Consider the following 19,305-nt stretch of genomic DNA (forward strand, 5'->3'; position numbering starts at 1 on the left):
AGCTACAGTATAGGAACAGGAAACCCCACCATAGACGGATGCAAGACCTGGGTTGACCTAAGAGTACTGTGACCTAAATAGGAACTATTGCCTTTTTAGTGGTTCCACAGACATAACTTTCAGACTCCATAAGGGACACACAGCTAATAGTCATTTTACACAATGATGTTCCGAACTGTGGCTTACTAATGGGTATTCATGTTCATTTAAAGCAATCCCAGGCTGGGACCCTAAGGTGCAGGGCTGGAGTGAGTGGGGCCGGAGCAAGAGGGAGAACGGAAGGGAAAAAATAAAAAATAAAAATAAATTTAAAAAAAGAAAGAAATCCCAAGCCCATAGGCACATTAGTAGGTCCTTTCTCTGTACACTGCTACCAGGTGACGTCCTATGTTTATTAGGTTTCAGGGAAATAGAGCCAAAAATTAATCCTATGTCACATTTATATAGAAACAATAATCTGGAAGTGAAATGTTTTGGGCAAAATATATGTGTGTATCTATATTTCTTCTCAGAGATCTGATTAGATAGTTTCAGCAAATAGAGCTCCTGATGGAAGGTCATAAGCTTAGGAAGAGTGAATTTCTGCTTCTGCCCAGCTGGTCTGATCTAGGTCACTATTTAGTAATGATGGAGAACATTTATGAAGCAAATGCCCTCATTCTTCCTCTGGGAATCTGTCTCTGGAATTTCCTTAAGGAATTTTCTTAAGTGATTTCCTTAGTAGCTATAGATTGGCCAGGAATCAAACGCTATGTCCTTTCTGGTAGAACACCTGAGAATACCAATTTTATTAGCTACTTTGTTTCTCTTAAAGCAGCATTGTGTCCCTGAACTGTTGTATTAAGGGTGATGTTAATGTGTCAGGAAAGTACTGGACAGTGGTGGTACAGGCCTTTATTCCCAGCACTCGGGAGGCAGAGGCAGGTGAATGTCTATGAGTTTGAGGCCAGCCTGGTCTACAGAGCTTGACCTCTAACCCCTGATCCCTGGTTCTGCCCTGCTTGTTTCACACGTTAGTATAGGTTTTTGTGACCACAGAGTTGCAAGTTGGGAAAGCTTTTCCTTTGTAAATCCATGTGAACGTCCCTCCTGCTCTAAAGCAGCCGCAGCGCCTGTCTGGGCCACTCGCTTGCTTACTTTGCTTAGGGAGCATGGACTTCTTGCATCAGTGTTCCTCGCTCCACAGATGCTTCCATTCATTTTCCTCATAAAGCTCTCACTGCTGGTTGTCGGTCACCAGCGACATCCTAAACGGTGGAGACTTGAGGCAGAGAAGAGGTTTCGCTTCCCCAGTCTAGACATTTTAAGGCTTTTGTATCTGATCATTTTCAAGTAAATATTTTACCACATGAAACAGCTTAAATGTGTTTAAATAGGGGTCATAGAGTTGTCTCCTAATTAAATGTGTTGCTGATTTTCAGAATGAAGCAATGACTGGTTCTCACACCCAGAACAGAGTCCTGTCTCGAATCACTCTGGCATTAATGGAGGACACTGGGTAAGACAGCTGGGAAAGAATCATCCGTTTAGAGAGTGAATGAGCATTAAAAACACAGCTCAGGAAGGTGCTGATACTTTATTTCAAAGCAAAATGTACTTACTGGTTCTTTGACTTCTGTGTAGTTTGTTCTTAATATAATAGAATACTATAAAAAGTCTAAGATACTAAGAAGCCACACTAATATGAAGGGAAAACTAATCTAAATAATTTTAAATTATTTAATTGAATAAGTAATGTATAGATTCCTAGGATTTTTTTTGTTGTTGTTGTTTTGTTTTGTATTTTGAAACAAGATCTCACTGTGTAGCCCTTACCTGCCTGGAACTTGCAGTGTAGACTAGCCTGGCCTCAAACTCACAAAGACTCACCTACCTCTTGCCTCTGCCACCCACCTGCTGGGATCAAAGGTGAGTCTCAGCATTCTCAGTAGAGTCCTAGTCTTTAAGGGAAGGGATCTCTCTCTGGTAAACCAGTGAAATATTCTATTTAAATAAAACACTTTATATAACTCCTGCTTAACAAGTCAGAGTGATTTTAGTAGAAGCATTATTGCCTCTTGCTTTTCCTAAAACAGCCCACAAGTAATTAGAAAATAGCATCCAATTTGAAAACCAGTGATACACGTGTTGTTAAAACCATGAAAATAAACAGTCATGGTGATACCTACCCGGAATCCCAGCATTCCAGAGGCTGATGCAGGGTGATTGTGAGATCCAGCCTAGACTTTGACACAGACACACACACACACACACACACCCCTCCCTGAGGTGACGGGTACTCACTGCACAGAAGTGACGAGTACTCAGTCTATAGAGCTTTCTGACGCTTACCTGAGGTACAGCACCTCAGCATATTGTAATTATCAGCCAAGGGATGGAATTTTATATAAAACCCGAACCAAAGTCTCATGAGAAAAGATTTACTCTTATTGTGCACAGCACAGTCCTTCACTCTGTTGCTTTTGAAATAAAGAACCTACTAAGTGATCTTGCAGCTCAAAAATGCCCTGGAAACTCTGTTTCCAATGCTTCCTCAAGAAAGCCTGAGGACCCCACACGAGCTTAAAGCTTTGCTGGGAACACACTTCTGTTAACACTTTTCTTTTATCTGTCTTCCTCACTAGATTAGAAATTTTGAATTTTTATTTATTTTTTTGTTTATTGTTTGTTTTTCTTGTTTATTCAAGACAGGGTTTCATTGTGTCATTCTGTATGGCCTAAAACTAGACCAGGCTAGCTTCAAATTCACAACGCTCTGCCTGCCTCTGCCTCACCATGTCTGGGATTACTGGGAACACCACACACAATGCTTATTTTTACTTGTATATATCTATGTTACATATATGTGGTACACACACAGGCCAGAAGAAGGCACTGGATCCCCTGGAGCTAGTGTTACAGGCAGCTGTGAGCTGCCTAATGTGGGTATCGGGAACCGAACTTGCGTCCTTTGGAAAAGCAAGAAATACTCTTAACTGCTAAGTATCTCTCCAGTCTCTAGATCAGAATTGTTCTGTAAACAGAAAGGATGTTTATCTGATCACTGTGCTAGCCTTAGCATTTAGCCAAGTGTCCAGCATATAACAAGTACTACAAGCAAATGTCACCAAGGGGAATCAGGATATATGGAGGAATACCTACCTGTGATGGAGTGACAGGTTACATCTATGATCTGCATTCCATGTATTACTGAACATGTCCGTTCTCAAGGGAGTCAGATTCATTTCTTTTTTATCTATAAAATAAAAAAAACTTGTGGGCTGGAGAGATGGCTCAGTGGTTAAGAGCACTGACTGCTCTTCCAAAGGTCCTGAGTTCAATTCCCAGCAACCACATGGTGGCTCACAACCATCTGTAATGGAATACGATGCCCACTTCTGGTGTGTCTGAAGACAGCGACAGTGTACTCAGATACATAAAATAAATAAATAGATCTTGAAAAAAAAATTGCTAACCTAAGAAAAGTTTTATACTGAGAAAAACAAGTTTTTTGTTTGTTTTGCTTTTTAAAAAAAGATATATTTTACATATATGTTTTATCTGCATTTACACCTCAGGCCAGAAAAGAGCATCAGATCCCATCACAGATGGTTGTGAGCCACTATGTAGGTTCTGGGAATTGAACTCAGGACCTCTGGAAAAGCAGCCAGTGCTCTTAACCTCTGAGCCATCTCTCCAGCTTTTGAGAGGGTCTGGAAGGGTCCAATACTAGAAAGTCTCTGGCCACACAGATTGTGCAAAGGTCACCAGGCTAGAAGCAGGTCACTCCTGGGCAAAAAGCAGACTTTGCAATTCCTTCCCTTGAAGGAACAACCCTGTGTGCTTAGGTTTCCCTAATACATGAGCACAAAGATCTCCATGCCCCTTATGACCCCCTCACCCTCCTAACCTTGCTACAAACCAAATTACTGCAGCACAGAGAGTTTAGTTCTGGGCCTTTGGTGTTGGAGTGCTGGTTCCTTCCTTCCTTCCTTTCCTCCCTGAGGTTCTGCTCTTTGGAAGAGGAGGTTTGGAAGAGTCTGTATTGCGTTTTTCTGCTTCCACTTGGTATTGTGAAAGGTGGCTTGAGCAGAGGGGATAGTTTGCTAAAGGGAAAAGAAATGATATGGGCAGATATTATTCTGGAACTTTTGCAAATTGATCTTGTCCTTAAAATAAGTACTGAAAAACATGGGCTCATTGTCTTTAATTAAAATTTTTAGGAAACTCAACCATTGTGTTCTTTTTTCCTGAAATTAGAACATTTAAGAAGCATTGTAGTACTTGTCTTGTGATAGTGTTTATTTGCAAACAGGGCCTATGTTGATGGAGTAAATTAAAGGCCGGGACAAGAGAGTCAGCTAGCTGAGCCAGCCTAGGGCAAGGGTGACAGTTCTTCTGAGGATGATTATAGGAAAGATAGAAAAAAGGACTCAGAGACAAAAGTTAGAATCAGGAGCACTGTCCAGTCAGTACTGCCGCCGCCTCAAGTTTGATTTTTATAGGCTTTATATGCTTTACAGCATGGTGGGAAACAAAGTCACAAGCTAGCAGAGACAATGCCTCACATATATTTGATACCTGTATCTATCTGGAGTTCTCCCTATTCCTCCTTGTTCCTTCCTCCAAGATTAACAGAACATTCAGCCCCTTGCCTTGAGCTTCAAGTATATCCCCTTTTATCTTTCAGTGTGTCAGCAGGCCAGGAAATGTGCCAGCAGACCCTGGGCTGACTTGATTCCGCCTGACAGACATTCACAAAGAAAGACAAAATGGCTCCCAACTTATGAGTCTTTACAGACTGAACTGCCCTTGATTTTCAAACCCTTTCTTCTCACAATCCTGAACAGCAACACCCACCCCAGTCCCCTGCATCAAGGGACTTACCAATGTGCAGCTCTGTCAGTGGCCTCCTGGGTCCCTCTTAGGCCTCTGCTCTGTACATTGCTGAGAACTGTAGTAGGTGCTAGAGTCAGTAAAAGGTGTTCTCTCTGTGTTGTCTCCACAGCTGGTACAAAGCAAATTACAGCATGGCGGAGAAACTCGACTGGGGCCGAGGAATGGGCTGTGAATTTGTCAGGAAGAGCTGTAAATTCTGGATTGATCAGCACAGGCAAAAGTAAGAATGTGTTTCCATACTATGTCTCTGTGAAGTTCATTTCTCACTGTGTTTTGTCTTGTCATGAGCATCAAATATCAGCTACTGTGTGTAGAAAATACTCTAAGAGTTCTGTTTGGCTTATAATTCATAGGCATATATATTTTGTAAGCTTTTTGCATGGTCTCTCATTCTTACTGTTTTCTTCAGAGAATGCAGACACAAATATACCAGCAAATATTGATTTAGTATCCAGAAACCTGACTAATGATGTACTTTAGTGGTAGAACACTTGCCTGGCATGTGCAAAGGCCTGAGTTTGATCCCCAGTCCTGACAAATATTATCTAGATTGGAGTTACGAAAACTGGATGTCTATGGCAATCACCTGCCAAGCTCTTTTAAGTATAGGATATTGTGTTTGGCCTGGTTTTACACACACACACACACACACACACACACACACACACACACACACACACACACACTGAGCACTTAGATGTTACAGAGCTGTTTCTGTAACTATAACCCTAAATTAAACAGTTATATATATGAAGAGATGAGCAAATAATAAAAGCAGTGATTCCCTATAATTCATTTCCAGATAGGGAGCATCTTGAAAAGGTCCTACAATGTCCTCACCAGGGCACCGAGATAGTCTCAGTCAGACTGAGACCAGTCTACAAGGGTCCCTCATGTTGCTCATTCAGATGTGTCTACTTCCCTCTCAACACAGCCCTCCTGAAACTCTGGAATCCAGTAATCTATTGTCCATTTCTGCATTTCTGTCATTTTGAAGGATATATAAAGATGTAGACATTTCAAACATTAAGTGACTGTTACATAGGCACAGTGATCGCATTCTGCACTTAATGTTTATATTCAGCCACATTGTTGTATATATTATCAATTTCTTTGCTTTGCTTTGTTTTTGAGACAAGTTCTTACTATTTATGTAGTCTTTCCTGCTTTAGTACTAAGTGTACCAAAATGGCCTTAAACTCATGGCAGTCCTCCTGTCTCAGCCTTCCAAATGCTGAGATTATGAGCGTGAAGAGCCATGCTAATCTGTTTTTTTTTTTTTTTTTTTTAATGCTGAGTGGTATTCCATTATGTGGACATGCCACAGTTTGCTTAAGCATTCGTATTTTGAAGACATCTTGGTCATTTCCACCTTGGGACTATTGTGAATGAAATTACTATAAACATTTGTACAAAAGACTTTATATAATCTTCATTTCTAAAAGTGCAGTTGTTGGCTCACATGCTAGCTGTAGGTTTAATTTTCTAAGAAACAGCCAAATTCTTAGCTAAAATTCCTAGAGGTAATGTGTGATTCTCATAGGTGTGTAATGATACCTTACTGTGCTTTAGTGCTTTCCCTTAATGGCCAGTGATAATAGCTTCGTTTCTGTGCATTTGTGCTATCTTTACATCCTTTTTAGCGAATTGCCTTTATATTTTAAGGTAATTCTCTAGTTAGATGGGTTTTTTTTTAATCGAGTTTTAAAGATTATATATTTTAGATACTGGTCCTTGTTAGATATATAGTTTGTAAATATCTTCTCCTAGTGTTCGGGTTATTGTTTCAAACTCCTAACATGTTTAGCTAAACATTTTATGTTGGCGGGGGGGGGGGGGGGGAGGACTTGCAAGCATAGCTTCTCTCCTTCCACCACGTGGGTCCTGCGGATCTGACTTGGGTCATCAGGCTTGGTAGAATACCCTTACCCACTGAGCTATCTTAGTCTTGTTTCTCTTAAAAATTGAAACCTACAAGTAGTTGAGGTTTTCCCCGTCTCTTTATTCATTTCTAGTTTCATTCTGTTTTCGCTGGGAGTGGGCACGGTATATCTCCCTTCATTTAAATTGTTTGGCTTGTGTATTTTGGTCCAGAATATGGCCTTTTTTGGTGGATGTTCCCTGTGAGTTTGAAAAACAGTGCTTCTGAGCTGGGTTTTGTCCTTGCCAAGGCTGCCTTCTGGCCTCGAATTCTGGGAGATGGAGTCTGCAGTTAATGGTGCAGTCGCCTTATGGTGGTTCTAGCAGCAGTTCTACCTTGTGCTTTGATGTTTAGTAGACATGTAAACATCAGACGTTACTGCTTCCCTGGAAGGCCAGCTCTTTTATCATGGAGAGATAAAAGAGAGCTTCTCTTAACCCTTATGGTTTCCTTACTCTACACACTGGGGTAGTTTTTCTTTCTTTCTTTTGTATAGTCTTTACCTCATTTATGTTAGAATGCAGTAAGAAGGCCTCCTTCTCTTTAATCTCTGGGAGAGGTTGTATAGAACTGCTACCCCCCTCCCCGCTACTCTCGTTTATTTTTAAGATTTATTTTTATTTTCTTCTTTAGTTGTATGTGTGTGCATATACACATTGGTGTGTGTTCCTGGGGAGGCCAGAAGAGGGTGTTGGATATCCTGGGGCTGCATTACAGGAACTTGTGAGCTTCCCAGTGTTGGTGCTGGGAACCGAACTAGGTTTCTGTGCAAGAGCAGTGTGAACTCTTAACCACTGAGCCATCTCTCCAACCCTTCCTCTCTCCCTCCCACTGTCCCTGACAGTTTTGCTCTGTGGCCCAGGCTGGCTTCAAACTCATGATCTTGCCTCAGCCTCTCCTATCTGCCTGCACCACTGGAGCAAGCATCATTGTTTAGTGTGAAGTGGACTTCCCCAGGGACTTGGTCTGGCCCTGGAGATTGCTCTCTTAAGAGTTCTCATGTTGTACTCAGCTTCCTTAATACTTACAGGCTATTCAAGTTGTCGATTTCACACTGAATAACTTGTGGCACCTTGTGCTTTGTGAGGGATTGGTCTGTTTTACTGTCTGAGGCATCAGATGCATCTGTATGAGGCTGACTGTACTTGTTAACCCTTGCTACCTTTCAGTTGTCTGCCAGCCACTGCTATGACACACTGTTTCAGTCCTAAGGCATGCCTACTCTCATTGTTCTTTCAAGAGATTTTTTTTTTTTATCTTATTGTCTCCCTTAAGCATGGTTTTGTTGGGACTTGTGGGTGTGGCTCAGTTAGTAGGATGCTTGCCTAGCATGCATGAAGCTCTGGGTTTCATTTCCAGGGCCACATGAACTTGTGAAGTAGACCTGTAATCCCACTACTGCAGAGACAGAGGCAGGAGGATCAGAAGTTCTCGGTCATCTTCAGCTGCATAGCAAGTTTGAGGCGAGGCCGGGTCCGTTTTGATCCACTCTATCCTGTGTTCTGTTCTCACTGGCTCTGCTCTGCCCTTCTGCATATCTCCTTCTGCTTGTTCTGGCCATTTTCTCCTCTCTCCAGACCCTTGAACCATTTGGTGAGAGGCGTTTTCTTCTCTCTGTGTCTCTCATACTGTAAGTCTCTTCCCCAGCAGCCCCTACAATCACCACTTCAGTACGCTGTGGCTTTCTTGTCATCTAGTTCAAAGCATTTTCCCCTGAGTCGTTGTCTCCGACCTGAGATTATTTACTGAATGTCGATTAGTCTTCAGGGGTTTGACAGCTGTTGAATTCTAGCTTGATTCACTGTCGTGGAGGACATGCTCTGTATGACTTCAGTTGTTCTGAACTTACTAAGGTCTGCCTTATGGCTCATGACAGGGTTGGTCTTGCTGTGTGTTCTCTGAACACTTAGAAGGAATGTACATTCTGCTGTTAGGCGGAACCCTATGGCCAGGTTCATTGTGAGTGGATGGTGTTAACTCCTTTTGTGTCCTTGCTGATTTCCTGCTTCTTATTCTACTGATTGTTTTAAATATTTTAAATGTAAAATTAAATTATTTTTTTAAATCTATTTATATTATTGTGTGGATCCACACTGTGTGTAGGGAATTGTGTGCCATGACACATGAGTAGCTGCCAGAAGACAACTCCGTGGAGTTCGGTCTCTCTCCCCACTTTTATGTGGGTTCTGGGGAAGAACTCAGTCTGAGGGACTAGCGCCTTTACCCAGGAGCCACCGGCTGCTTTGTTCTTGTGTTGAGGAAGTTTCCACTGCACTGTGTCTCTAATCCTGAGTCCCTAACTAGTCTGCAGTCTTCTCTTTGCGTTTCCATCTTTTGTTTTTGTTAGTCCTAATATCTAGGAGCCCCAGGTGTGCTTCAAATGAAGAAGAGGGGAAATGTATCTGTTCTGACTTCCAGGAAGTAGAAATGAGACTTCATACTTTTTATATTTTAAAAATTTCCCCTCAATGATTGAAGTAATTAAGACTGCAGATCTACAGAACTGGATTTTATGAAGCTATACAAAGAGTTAATAGGATTTCCTTAATAAGGTAGAATAGTGCGCTCAGTCTCCAGAGAATCTTCTATGTCTGTCCTCAGCATCCCCTCTACTCTGGGAAAATCTTGATAACATGATTAAACATTTACTATAAACTGTTAAACTCGGGATTATAGCTGAAAAGGCAGTCTCTATAATAATGAATTTGTAATATTTCCTTTTAAATGTGATACCGAGATGTACAGACCTCTGTCCAACAGGTCGTTGACATGGAAAATAACCAGTTTGTCTTTCTTGTGAGCAGGAGGCAGGTGCCGAGCCCGTACTGTGACACGCTCAGGAGTAACCCGCTGCAGTTGACTTGCAGACAGGACCAGAGAGCCGTTGCTGTGTGTAACCTGCAGAGATTTCCTAACCCTTTACCACCCGAGTACCAGGTACCACGAGTTCCCAGCACAGCTTTAAGAATTGACTTTTTAAAAAAAGTAGTCTCTGTTTTAATTAAGAAAGCAAACCTTTTACATTTTTTTCTTGTGTAAGTTTCTATATGTTTCTCTTAGAAAGAGGAGAAAAGACCTGCAGAACCCTCATTTGCTCAAGGCCGCCTGCTGCCTGGCAGGGACAGAATACCTAGCTGTGCCTTGAGTCAGCAGCCAAGCAAAGCAGGATCCTGTCCCATCTCCCAGCAGTGGGCGGCAGGGCTGCTGCCCCTGTGCCTGCCTGATCTGAATGTGTGCTGAGGAACTAGCGCAGGCCCTCATATCTGCACAGAGAGCTTTAGCCACCACGCCGCCTCCCCAGAGTCTGATTGGAACTTTTTGTTTCAAATCATTGCTAATGTCTCCTTCTTTAAATTTCTCTAATTTACTCAGAAAACAAAAATCTTAAAAGAAAATAATTTAGTTATTCTAATCCTGCTAATTACAAGGTGTGGATGTTCTGCTTTAAAAAAAAATAATTAGATTTGTGGAACCTAAAAGATGAACAAGGGGGAGCAGGGAGAGATAGCTCAGGGCTGCCAAGGTGCTGGGAATGGGACTCAGGCACTCTTAAGAGCACTGAGTTATCCTGTGGTTTAGTTTTCCCACAGTTACCGGGGAGCCCAGGCTGAGCTCTAAGTCCTCCTGCCTCAGTCTACCGCATGCTGGGATTGACAACTGTGCCCTTGCTGGCACAGTGTGAAACCTTTACAGTACACTTGTTTCCTGTTCCTTTGCTATTCAGACCATGTCACATAAACAGCTTTTTTTCCCCTAAGACTACTTACACATTTGTTATGTTTAGTATTCTTGCTGTATTGCTTGACTGGCCTCAAATTCCTTCCTGGGTTCTAGTAGTCCTGTGTCTGAGCCTCCCCAAAAGCGGGGTCAGGGCTACAGCACAGTCCACTGTGCCTAGTGTTTTATATTGAAAATGTCATCATTTTATGCATTAGTTTTATGTTATATCAAACCTCTTTTTCTTCCTGTTTTCTGTGGTGTTTGTCTGTTGGTCAAGGTCTACTATGTAGTCTTGACTGACCTGGACCTCACTGTAGAGACACAGATCCATCTGCCTGCCTCAGTGCTGGGATTAGAGAGGTGTGCCACCATGCCTGGCTCTTAGAGAGGTGTGCCACCATGCCTGGCTCTTAGAGAGGTGTGCCACCATGCCCGGCTCTGCTTGATTGTTTTTTGGGGTTTTGTTTTATTATTTTTGATACACATATACTTTTACTATTTATTAAAGACAAAAGCAAATATTTGTACTGATAAGGTAAATGTGCTACTTTATTTATTTAAATAGTTAAATCTTCACTGCAGGACAAAGAACATTTTTAGTGTTTTCCAGGAATATCAATATTTTGACTTTATAAATACCATTTCACATAAATACATAGTCCAGAATGCCAGAAGTGTGTTTAGCATCATTTCCAAAATTGTTTGAACTTCTGAGACAATCTCAAGCCAAAATTCCCTTAATTATTATTATTATTATTATTATTATTATTATTATTATTATTATTATTGGTTTTTCGAGACAGGGTTTCTCTGTGTAGCCCTGGCTGTCCTGGAACTCACTCTGTAGACCAGGCTGGCCTCGAACTCAGAAATCCGCCTGCCTCTGCCTCCCAAGTGCTGGGATTAAAGGTGTGCGCCACCACCGCCCCTTAATTATTTTTATTAAATTCAAATCTAAAACTCAGACAACAAATGTTTTGCTTTGTTTAGACAGGGTCTCTCTACATAGCCCTGGCTGTTGTTCTGGAACTCACTATGTAGACCAGGGTGGCACAATAGATTCACCTGCCCCAACCTCCCAAGTGTTGGGACAAAAGGTGCACCATCACACCCAGCCCAGACAGCAACTCTGAAGAGCAAACATTATAATACAATACAATCTAAAGACACTCTAAGTTGATACTTCATGCTAAGAGAAGAAAATGTTAAGTTTTGGTTTTAAGTCTTCCTTTGCCTACTCTATTTCTCCTCCATCCTTTTAAATCAGTCAAATCTGTCATATTTTTTTTTTTTTTTTTTTTTTTTTTTTTTTTTTTGGTTTTTCCAGACAGAGTTTCTCTGTGCAGCCCTGGCTGTCCTGGAACTCACTCTGTAGACCAGGCTGGCCTCAAACTCAGAAATCCGCCTGCCTCTGCCTCCCAAGTGCTGGGATTAAAGGCGTGTGCCACCACTGCCCGGCTAAAGTCTGTCATCTTAATGGGTAATTAAGATGCCCTATATGGTGTATCACATCAGCTTTGTTGTACGGTCTATGGAGAAACCTGCAGTACTGTCTGGTGCACAGCGGTAGCAGTGATTGCCTGTGGCCCTGTTCGGTCTCACAGATGACTCTTTCTTTTCTCCCTCCTGTGATGTGTTTGCAGTACTTTGACGAGCTGAGTGGGATCTCTGCCGAGGATCTGCCGTACTATGGTGGGTCAGTAGAGATCGCTGACTATTGCCCTTTCAGTCAGGAATTCAGCTGGCATCTAAGTGGCGAATACCAGCGCAGCTCCGACTGCAGAATACGGGAAAACCAACCGGGTGAGTAGGCTAGTGAAGGAAGAGTTACGGTCTCATACAGTGTTGTTGTTGTTGTTTGTTTTCTTTTGAGACAGGGGTTCTCTATGTAGCCCTGGCTGTCCTGGAGCTCAATCTGTAGACCAGGCTGGTCTGTAACTCAGAGATCCACCTGCCTCCGCCTCCTCTGAGTACCGGGATCAAACAGTTTTCTGTTTCCAATGTAAAATGGTGGCAAAGGACACAGTCCTCGTAGCCAGATGAGTTTGAGTTTTTTAGTTCCTTTACTTAATTTTTGTCTGTTACTTGAGTTCTCTGCCTATATAATACTTACTTCATCAGTTATTACAGAAACTAAATGGAGGCTGCAGAGTGGCCCAGCAGTTAAAACCGTGTGCTGCTCTTGCAGAGAACTTAGTTCAATTCCCAGCACTCACATCAGACAGCTCACAGTGCTTGTAATTCCATCTTCAGCACTCCACAGCCCAGCACTTATGTGCATGTTCATGTACCTACACACAAATGCACATTATTTAAAAATGATAAAAGTACATCTTTAAAAACAGCAAGAAGGCCAAGTGGTGGTGGGGCATACCTTTAATCTCAGCTCTCTGAAGACGGGGGAGGCGGGTCTCTGAGTGCAAGGCCAGCCTGGTCTACAAAGTGAGTTCCAGGACAACAGAGGCTACATAGAGAAACACTGACTCCAAAACCAAAAATAAAAAATAGAATGAAAATAAAAATTCCAAGAAGAAAAGAATTAAATAGTAAGCGCATAGACCACCATACACACACACACACACACACACACACACACACACACACACACACACACACCTTATGTCTGCACTGCAGAAACCACTTTACTTTGTACTATTGCATTTCTCTGAAATCCTTATGGGACACATAAGGAAGATGCCATATATTTCCAATGCATGAACAGACACAGAGTAGGACAGTTGGTTGGTGGCAAGGTCCTGTGGGCTCCTCTTTTTATTGGAGCGCTTTAGGGAGCCTGTTCTTCCCAGTGATCTCTGCAGATCTCCAGACAATACTCTTGTCCCACAGCTAGAAAGGTGTACTATCATACTGTCTATTTCCTTTAAATATAGAAAAGCCAGACTGCAAAGCAATAAACAGCATAATCATTACAGTTCATATAACCAAGTTTCTAAATAAATATTCTCAGATCTGTTGCGGAAAATATTAAACAATGTACCATCCTGAGCTGGTGCAGGCTACTGTCTGCCCTGGCGGTCTTGCCACCTCCATGGCTAGCCCCAGGCAATGATCTTCCCAGCTCGTTTGCCTGCCTCAGGGCTGCTTGTACCTTCCCAACCATCCGCCCCCTGCAACTGGCTTTAATCAAAACTCTAGAAGCTTATATCAGCCAGATTTGTATATCAGTAAATTCCCAATTCACAATGTGCCCATTCAGAGCCAATTGATAGTGATATAAATTGACCACCTAGATAAGACAAATTATCCATCCCTTTTAAGATATTCATAGCTACCTGTGGCTATTTAAAGCCATGCGGAATCTGGATTGTCTTCTCTTCCTCTATCTTCCTTTCTTTCCTCCCTGTCCTCCTCACCCCCCACTCTCCCAGTCTCTAAAAATCTCCGTTTGCCTACTTTTTCCACTGCCCAATCACAGGCTCTCACCTTATCTTGTGCCTGCCCTCACCTGCATATAGACATCAATCCACACAGATCTGATAAATTTAATAAGAAGCAATAATTTGCTGCACATGGCAGCTCATGTTTATAATCCTAGCACTTGGAAGACTGAGGTGAGAAGATTAAAGAATTTAAGGCCATCATGGCTACAGAGTAACACATGAGATAGGTGGCTCATGGAACCCAGGTTCAATTTCCCGCACCCACATCACAGCTCACAGTTGTCTGAAACTCCTATTCCAGGGCACCAGACACCCACTGCTGGCCTCTTCAGGCAGGCATATACATGGTCTACAGACATATATGCAACCAAAAACTCCAATACACATAAAATTATATATATATATAATTTTATATAATATATATATATATATTATATATACCCGATGCCCGACTGATATATAATTTTTTTAAAGCAAGCAGGAAAAACAACAATTGGTTTCTCTTCTTTTGAAAACCTTAATTTGGTTGCCACCTCTTTCCATCTTGCCCCTACTTCATTACAGATTAGATGGTTTAGATCATAAACTCCTCTGATGCTTTTGCCATTCATTCTGTCTTTCTTGTTTAGAATGGTCTATTGATTGTACTTTAAAAGGGCAGTAGGCTCAGTAGAAACTAGAGTACAGCTGGGAGCTGCCACTCAGGCTTCAGCCTGGCACATCCTGTGCCAGGATCCCTTCCCTATGGCAGCCACATCCTGCTAACAGTGGAGCACCTCAGCAGCGCCTTGCTGAGGTGAAAGAAACACAGATCTCTGCTGAAGATTTGCTGGGTGGATCAGAGTATTGCTTTAGAGCTAGGTTCAACACCACTTTTTAAAAATAAAAATATTTCAGGCTTTGAAACTTTGTGTTTCCCTCTTTAGTGTGAAAGATTACAGAGACCATGGAATGCACAGGTCTCAGGGTTTAGTTTGAATTATAGTTTGCTAAACTCTGCTCTGCACACTATTTGTTATTTTTTTCAGAGACTTGAAATTCACAGGTAAGGGAGCTCCATAGGATTTGGTTTTGCTATTTCACATTTTTTTCATTGCTCATAAAATTATGATTTAAAAAAACTTAAGAAAATCAAGTACTGCTGGGCAGTGGTGGCGCACGCCTTTAATCCCAGCATTTGGGAGGCAGAGGCAGGAGGATTTCTGAGTTTGAGGCGAGCCTGGTCTACAGAGTGAGTTCCAGGACAGCCAGGGCTGCACAGAGAAACCCTGTCTCAAAAAACAAAAACAAAAAAACAAAAAAGCAAAAAAGCAAAAAACAAAACAAACAAACAAACAAACAAAAAACCCAAATACTTCTGTATATACTATTTTAAAATGGGCTACTTGAACTCACTATTTTGAAGAACATGGAATTCGGCTGATGACATGATTCAGCAGGTAACGGCATGTGCTGTCCACGCCTGCTGGCCTGAGATCGATTCCTGGAGCACGTAGAGAACTGGAAGGAGAGAACAAGCCGGCAGAGTTGTCCTCTGACCTTTACACACACACCTTCGTATGCTTGGCCATCCCCCATGTCGTGCACGCATGTGCACACACACAAATAGTAGCTAAGTTTAAAGCTACCATGAAACTTGTAGAGACTATAAGGAGAACACACTGTAACTAGAATCTAAGGACTTTGTCTTTTCTCCTAGTAAGTACTAAAGGGCCATTCACTCATACTTTTGCAGCTGGGAGCTTAGTCTGTGACTAGTATATGAGTTTCCAGAAGGTGCCACAAGATATAAAACTCTCAGTTTTTGGAAGGCAGAGTCAGGACAATTGCAAGTTCTGAATCCAGCCTGAACTACACAGCAAGACACTGTCTCCAAAAGCCAAACACCCACCTGCCCCGCACGTGAAAGGGACACCTTATTTAGGCCACCACAGAAAGTGATTCTTGTTTTGGAACCTAATCTCTGATTTTTAGTCCCAGGTCCCCTGTATAAGTAACCCAGATACTTAGGGTCCAATTAATCTCATCTCTAATAAAGTAATTTTCTCACATGGTTCTCTTCTGAAAACTCAGTTGAGTTTGGAGTCTTGATTATCCTTTTTAAATTTGAAATTTTCCACTCAGCAAATTTTGTTTATGTTTTTGTTTTCGGAGACAGTCTTTCTGTGAGACTGGCTTCAAACTCAGCAGGCCTGCTCTGCCTTCCAAGACCTGGGATTGCAAATGTGGGCCACCAGCCTGCCTCAACACCTGAGGTTTTTAAACCTGCTTTCATGCTGCTGCTGTTGTTAAAGACAGGGTCTCTGTAGCCCAGGCTGGCCTCAAGTTGGCAATCCTCCTGTCTTTGCATCGGCAGAACAACGTTTAGTCATGGGTAGGGTGCCTCATTCTTGTTCTCCGTGCTAGTGGTCAGTGAGTGAGGAGACTGTTTGGGTCGTTTCAGAGCTGTTTAAGAATTACGGGGCAGAGCAATACGGGCCGCACTCGGTCTGCCTGCTTCAGAAGTCAGCGTTCATCATGGAGCAGTGTGAGAGGAGGCTCAGCTACCCAGACTGGGGCAGTGGGTGCTACCAGGTAAGCCGCGGCTCAGCCACCGTCCATGTACGGGCGTTTCATTCATGTCTTCATATGTGAGATTGTAATTGATGCAGCTTATCCAGGGGATTTGCTGGTCATTACTTTCACTCACTTGAGTTTGTAATTGTTATTGTGAGTGCTGTGGTTTGTGAAAATACTGTCATTTCATCGGCAGAAGTTGCTTTTAGCTGTCTGTCTGGAATATATATAACTTGGACCAGGCAGGCATGGTTGTGTGCATGTTTAATCCCAGCACTTAGTGGCAGAATCAGATGGATCTCTGTAAGTTCAAGGCTAGCCAGGTCTACCTAGCAAGTTCCAGGCCAAGCCAGGGCTATGTAGTGAATCACTGTCTCAAAATAAATAAATAAAAGCAAAATTGTTGTATATTAATGGATTCTTTCATTTTTCTTCTGGGCATAAGTCCTAAAGAAATAATGGCAAATGTATAATTTTGTCCTTGAACAAGTTTTACTTTGTAAGGCAATAGTGTACAGGTTTATGTCAAAATGTCTCTGAGGGAGCTGGGGATGCACTCAGTAGGGGAGTGTTTACCTGGCTTGCCCCAGGCCTGGGTTTCATCTCTGGAACCTTAACAAAAGGGAAAGTTACAGCAGATAGACAGCTGGATGGCGATGCTGCTTTGTTAAGAGCTGATCCAGGCATAGGATTCTGTGAATGGGGGGCGCACAACTGATGGAGGGGTCTCTCTACTCACAGGTGCCAGGTGCCTTAGGATTTCTACTGCTGTGATAAACACCGTGACTAAAGCAGCTGTGGAGGGAGGGGTTATTTCAGCTTGCAACTCTCAGGTCCTTCTCAATCACTGAGGGAAGTTAGGGCAGGAAGTCCAGCCAGGATCCTGGGGGCAGGAGAATGCAGAAGCCATGGAGGAACACTGCTTATGGGCTTGCTCCTTATGGCTGGTCAGCTTGGCTGACACAGTCCACTCCACCTGCCCAGGGTTGGTGCCACCCACAGTGGCTTGTCCTTCTCACAGCATTCAGTGATTCAAAAATGCCATCCCAGGCAGACTTGCCTAGAGGCTAATCTTATGGAAGCCTGTTCTCAGTTAAGAGTCACTCCTTCCAAATGACTCTGTCTTGTGTCAGTTGACATAAAATTACCCAGCACACTAGAGAAGGTTGTGATCCTGGGAACCTAACTATAAGCACCCCTTGTGCCGCGTCAGCCTCAAAAGCTGGGCTAAATGGCATTTGTTTGCTGCATGTGTGTGCATGTGTGAGTGTGTGCCTAGGTCAGCCTCAGGCGTGCTTCCTCAGGAGCTGGCCACCTTGATTTTGAGACAAGGTCTCTCACTACACAGGGCCTCCCATTAGTGTAGGCTGGCTGGTGAATGAGTGTGAGCCCCAGGCGTCTGCCTGTCTATCTCCCCAGCTCTGGGGCTGAAAGCACTTGCAATAACCCCATCATGCCTGGGGCTTTTTGGGGTTTTTTTGGTTTTTAAGATAAATTATATTATTTCAAAGAATTGCAACGTGTTGTTTAGTTTTAACATAACATGTCAAGCTTCTTACTCAAAACAGCTGCCAGTTACGCTCCAGGGTGCTCCAGGGTGGTTAAATCACAGTGAAATGACAAAGCTGTGTAAAATAGCACAGCTGATGGGCCTGAACGTGGATTCAACATCCACTGTGAGTGTAGGGATTTTAGTCTGGATTTGTTTTCAATATTTATTTATTTTTACTTTATGTATATGGGCATTTTGTCTGCTTGTATCTGTGTATCACATGGTTCAGTGCCCATGGAGGCCAAAAGAGGGTGAAAATACCCTGGAACTAGGGTTGTAGAAGATTGTTAGCCACCAAGTAGGTGCTAGGGATTGTACCCAGTGCTCTGGAGAAGTCATTGCTGTTACTAAAGACCATCTCTCCATTGCCTGAATCTGAATTTTGAGCAAGGATCTCATATAGCCAAGGCTAGCCTCAAATTTACTCTGTAGCAAAGGACAATGATGATTGTGTGTGTGTGTGTGTGTGTGTGTGTGTGTGTGTTTGCGTGTGCATGTGCACACACACTCTCATGTCCCCTGCTCTTGAGGTTCTCTTGTCCGTTCTATTGATCCATGTCTCTGCAGCTCTGTAGAATGACTTGAGGTCAGTTATGGTGATGCCTCTAGCTGTGTTCTTTTTGTTCAGAATTCCTTTGGCTGCCTGGGATCCATTATACCTCCATGTACATTTTAAGACTTTTCTTTCAATTTTGGTGAAGAATGCCACTGGAATTCTGGTGGGGACTGTATTGAATCTGTAGATTGCTTTTGGTAGGATGACCATTTCACAGTACTGATTTTTCCAATCCATGGACCTGGGGGAGGGGTCTTCCCATCCCCTAGTGTCTTCCTCAATTTCTTTCTTTAGCATTCAACTTTTCATTGGAGGAATCTTTCACATGTGTGGCTAGGTTTATTCCGGGGTTTTGTGGTTTCTAGCTATTGTGGATGGGATTGTTTCCCTGCTTTCTTTTCAGTATGTCTATACCAGTGTGCTGATTTCTGTATAACTTCAGATCCTGAGACTTGGCTGAGAGTGTACACAAGTTCTCTGAGTTTCCTGGCATTGTTTTTAGATATAAAATTGTATCCTCTGCAAATAGAGACACATCTGCTTCCTCCCTTTTTATTCAGATTCTCTTAATTTGTTTCTCTTCCCCTACTGTTCTCACTGGGACTTCCAGTACCGAGTGAGCATGGAGCCTGTGGACACGCTTGGCTTGCTCCTCCTGGTTAGAGGCAATGCATGGGTTTCCCTCGTTGGGGTTGTCATGGGCAGCCTTTCCTGTGCTGAT

General features: G+C 42.7%; 1 protein-coding gene across 2 annotated transcripts in view; it reads left to right on the forward strand.

The window, feature by feature from the left end:
- Lmln (leishmanolysin like peptidase) overlaps window positions 1-19,305 on the forward strand; it is a 62,539-nt gene that overhangs the window by 28,915 nt on the left and 14,319 nt on the right. For both annotated transcript variants that reach the window (XM_034514757.2, XM_076942836.1), the window contains exons 11-15: window positions 1,422-1,498; window positions 4,988-5,098; window positions 9,604-9,736; window positions 12,163-12,322; window positions 16,364-16,494. In XM_034514757.2, coding sequence (XP_034370648.1) covers window positions 1,422-1,498; window positions 4,988-5,098; window positions 9,604-9,736; window positions 12,163-12,322; window positions 16,364-16,494 — 612 coding nt within the window. The remainder of the gene's footprint in view (window positions 1-1,421; window positions 1,499-4,987; window positions 5,099-9,603; window positions 9,737-12,162; window positions 12,323-16,363; window positions 16,495-19,305) is intronic.

This window comes from Arvicanthis niloticus, chromosome 12, assembly GCF_011762505.2.
Source record: "Arvicanthis niloticus isolate mArvNil1 chromosome 12, mArvNil1.pat.X, whole genome shotgun sequence".
Classification (NCBI taxonomy): Eukaryota; Metazoa; Chordata; class Mammalia; order Rodentia; family Muridae; genus Arvicanthis; species Arvicanthis niloticus.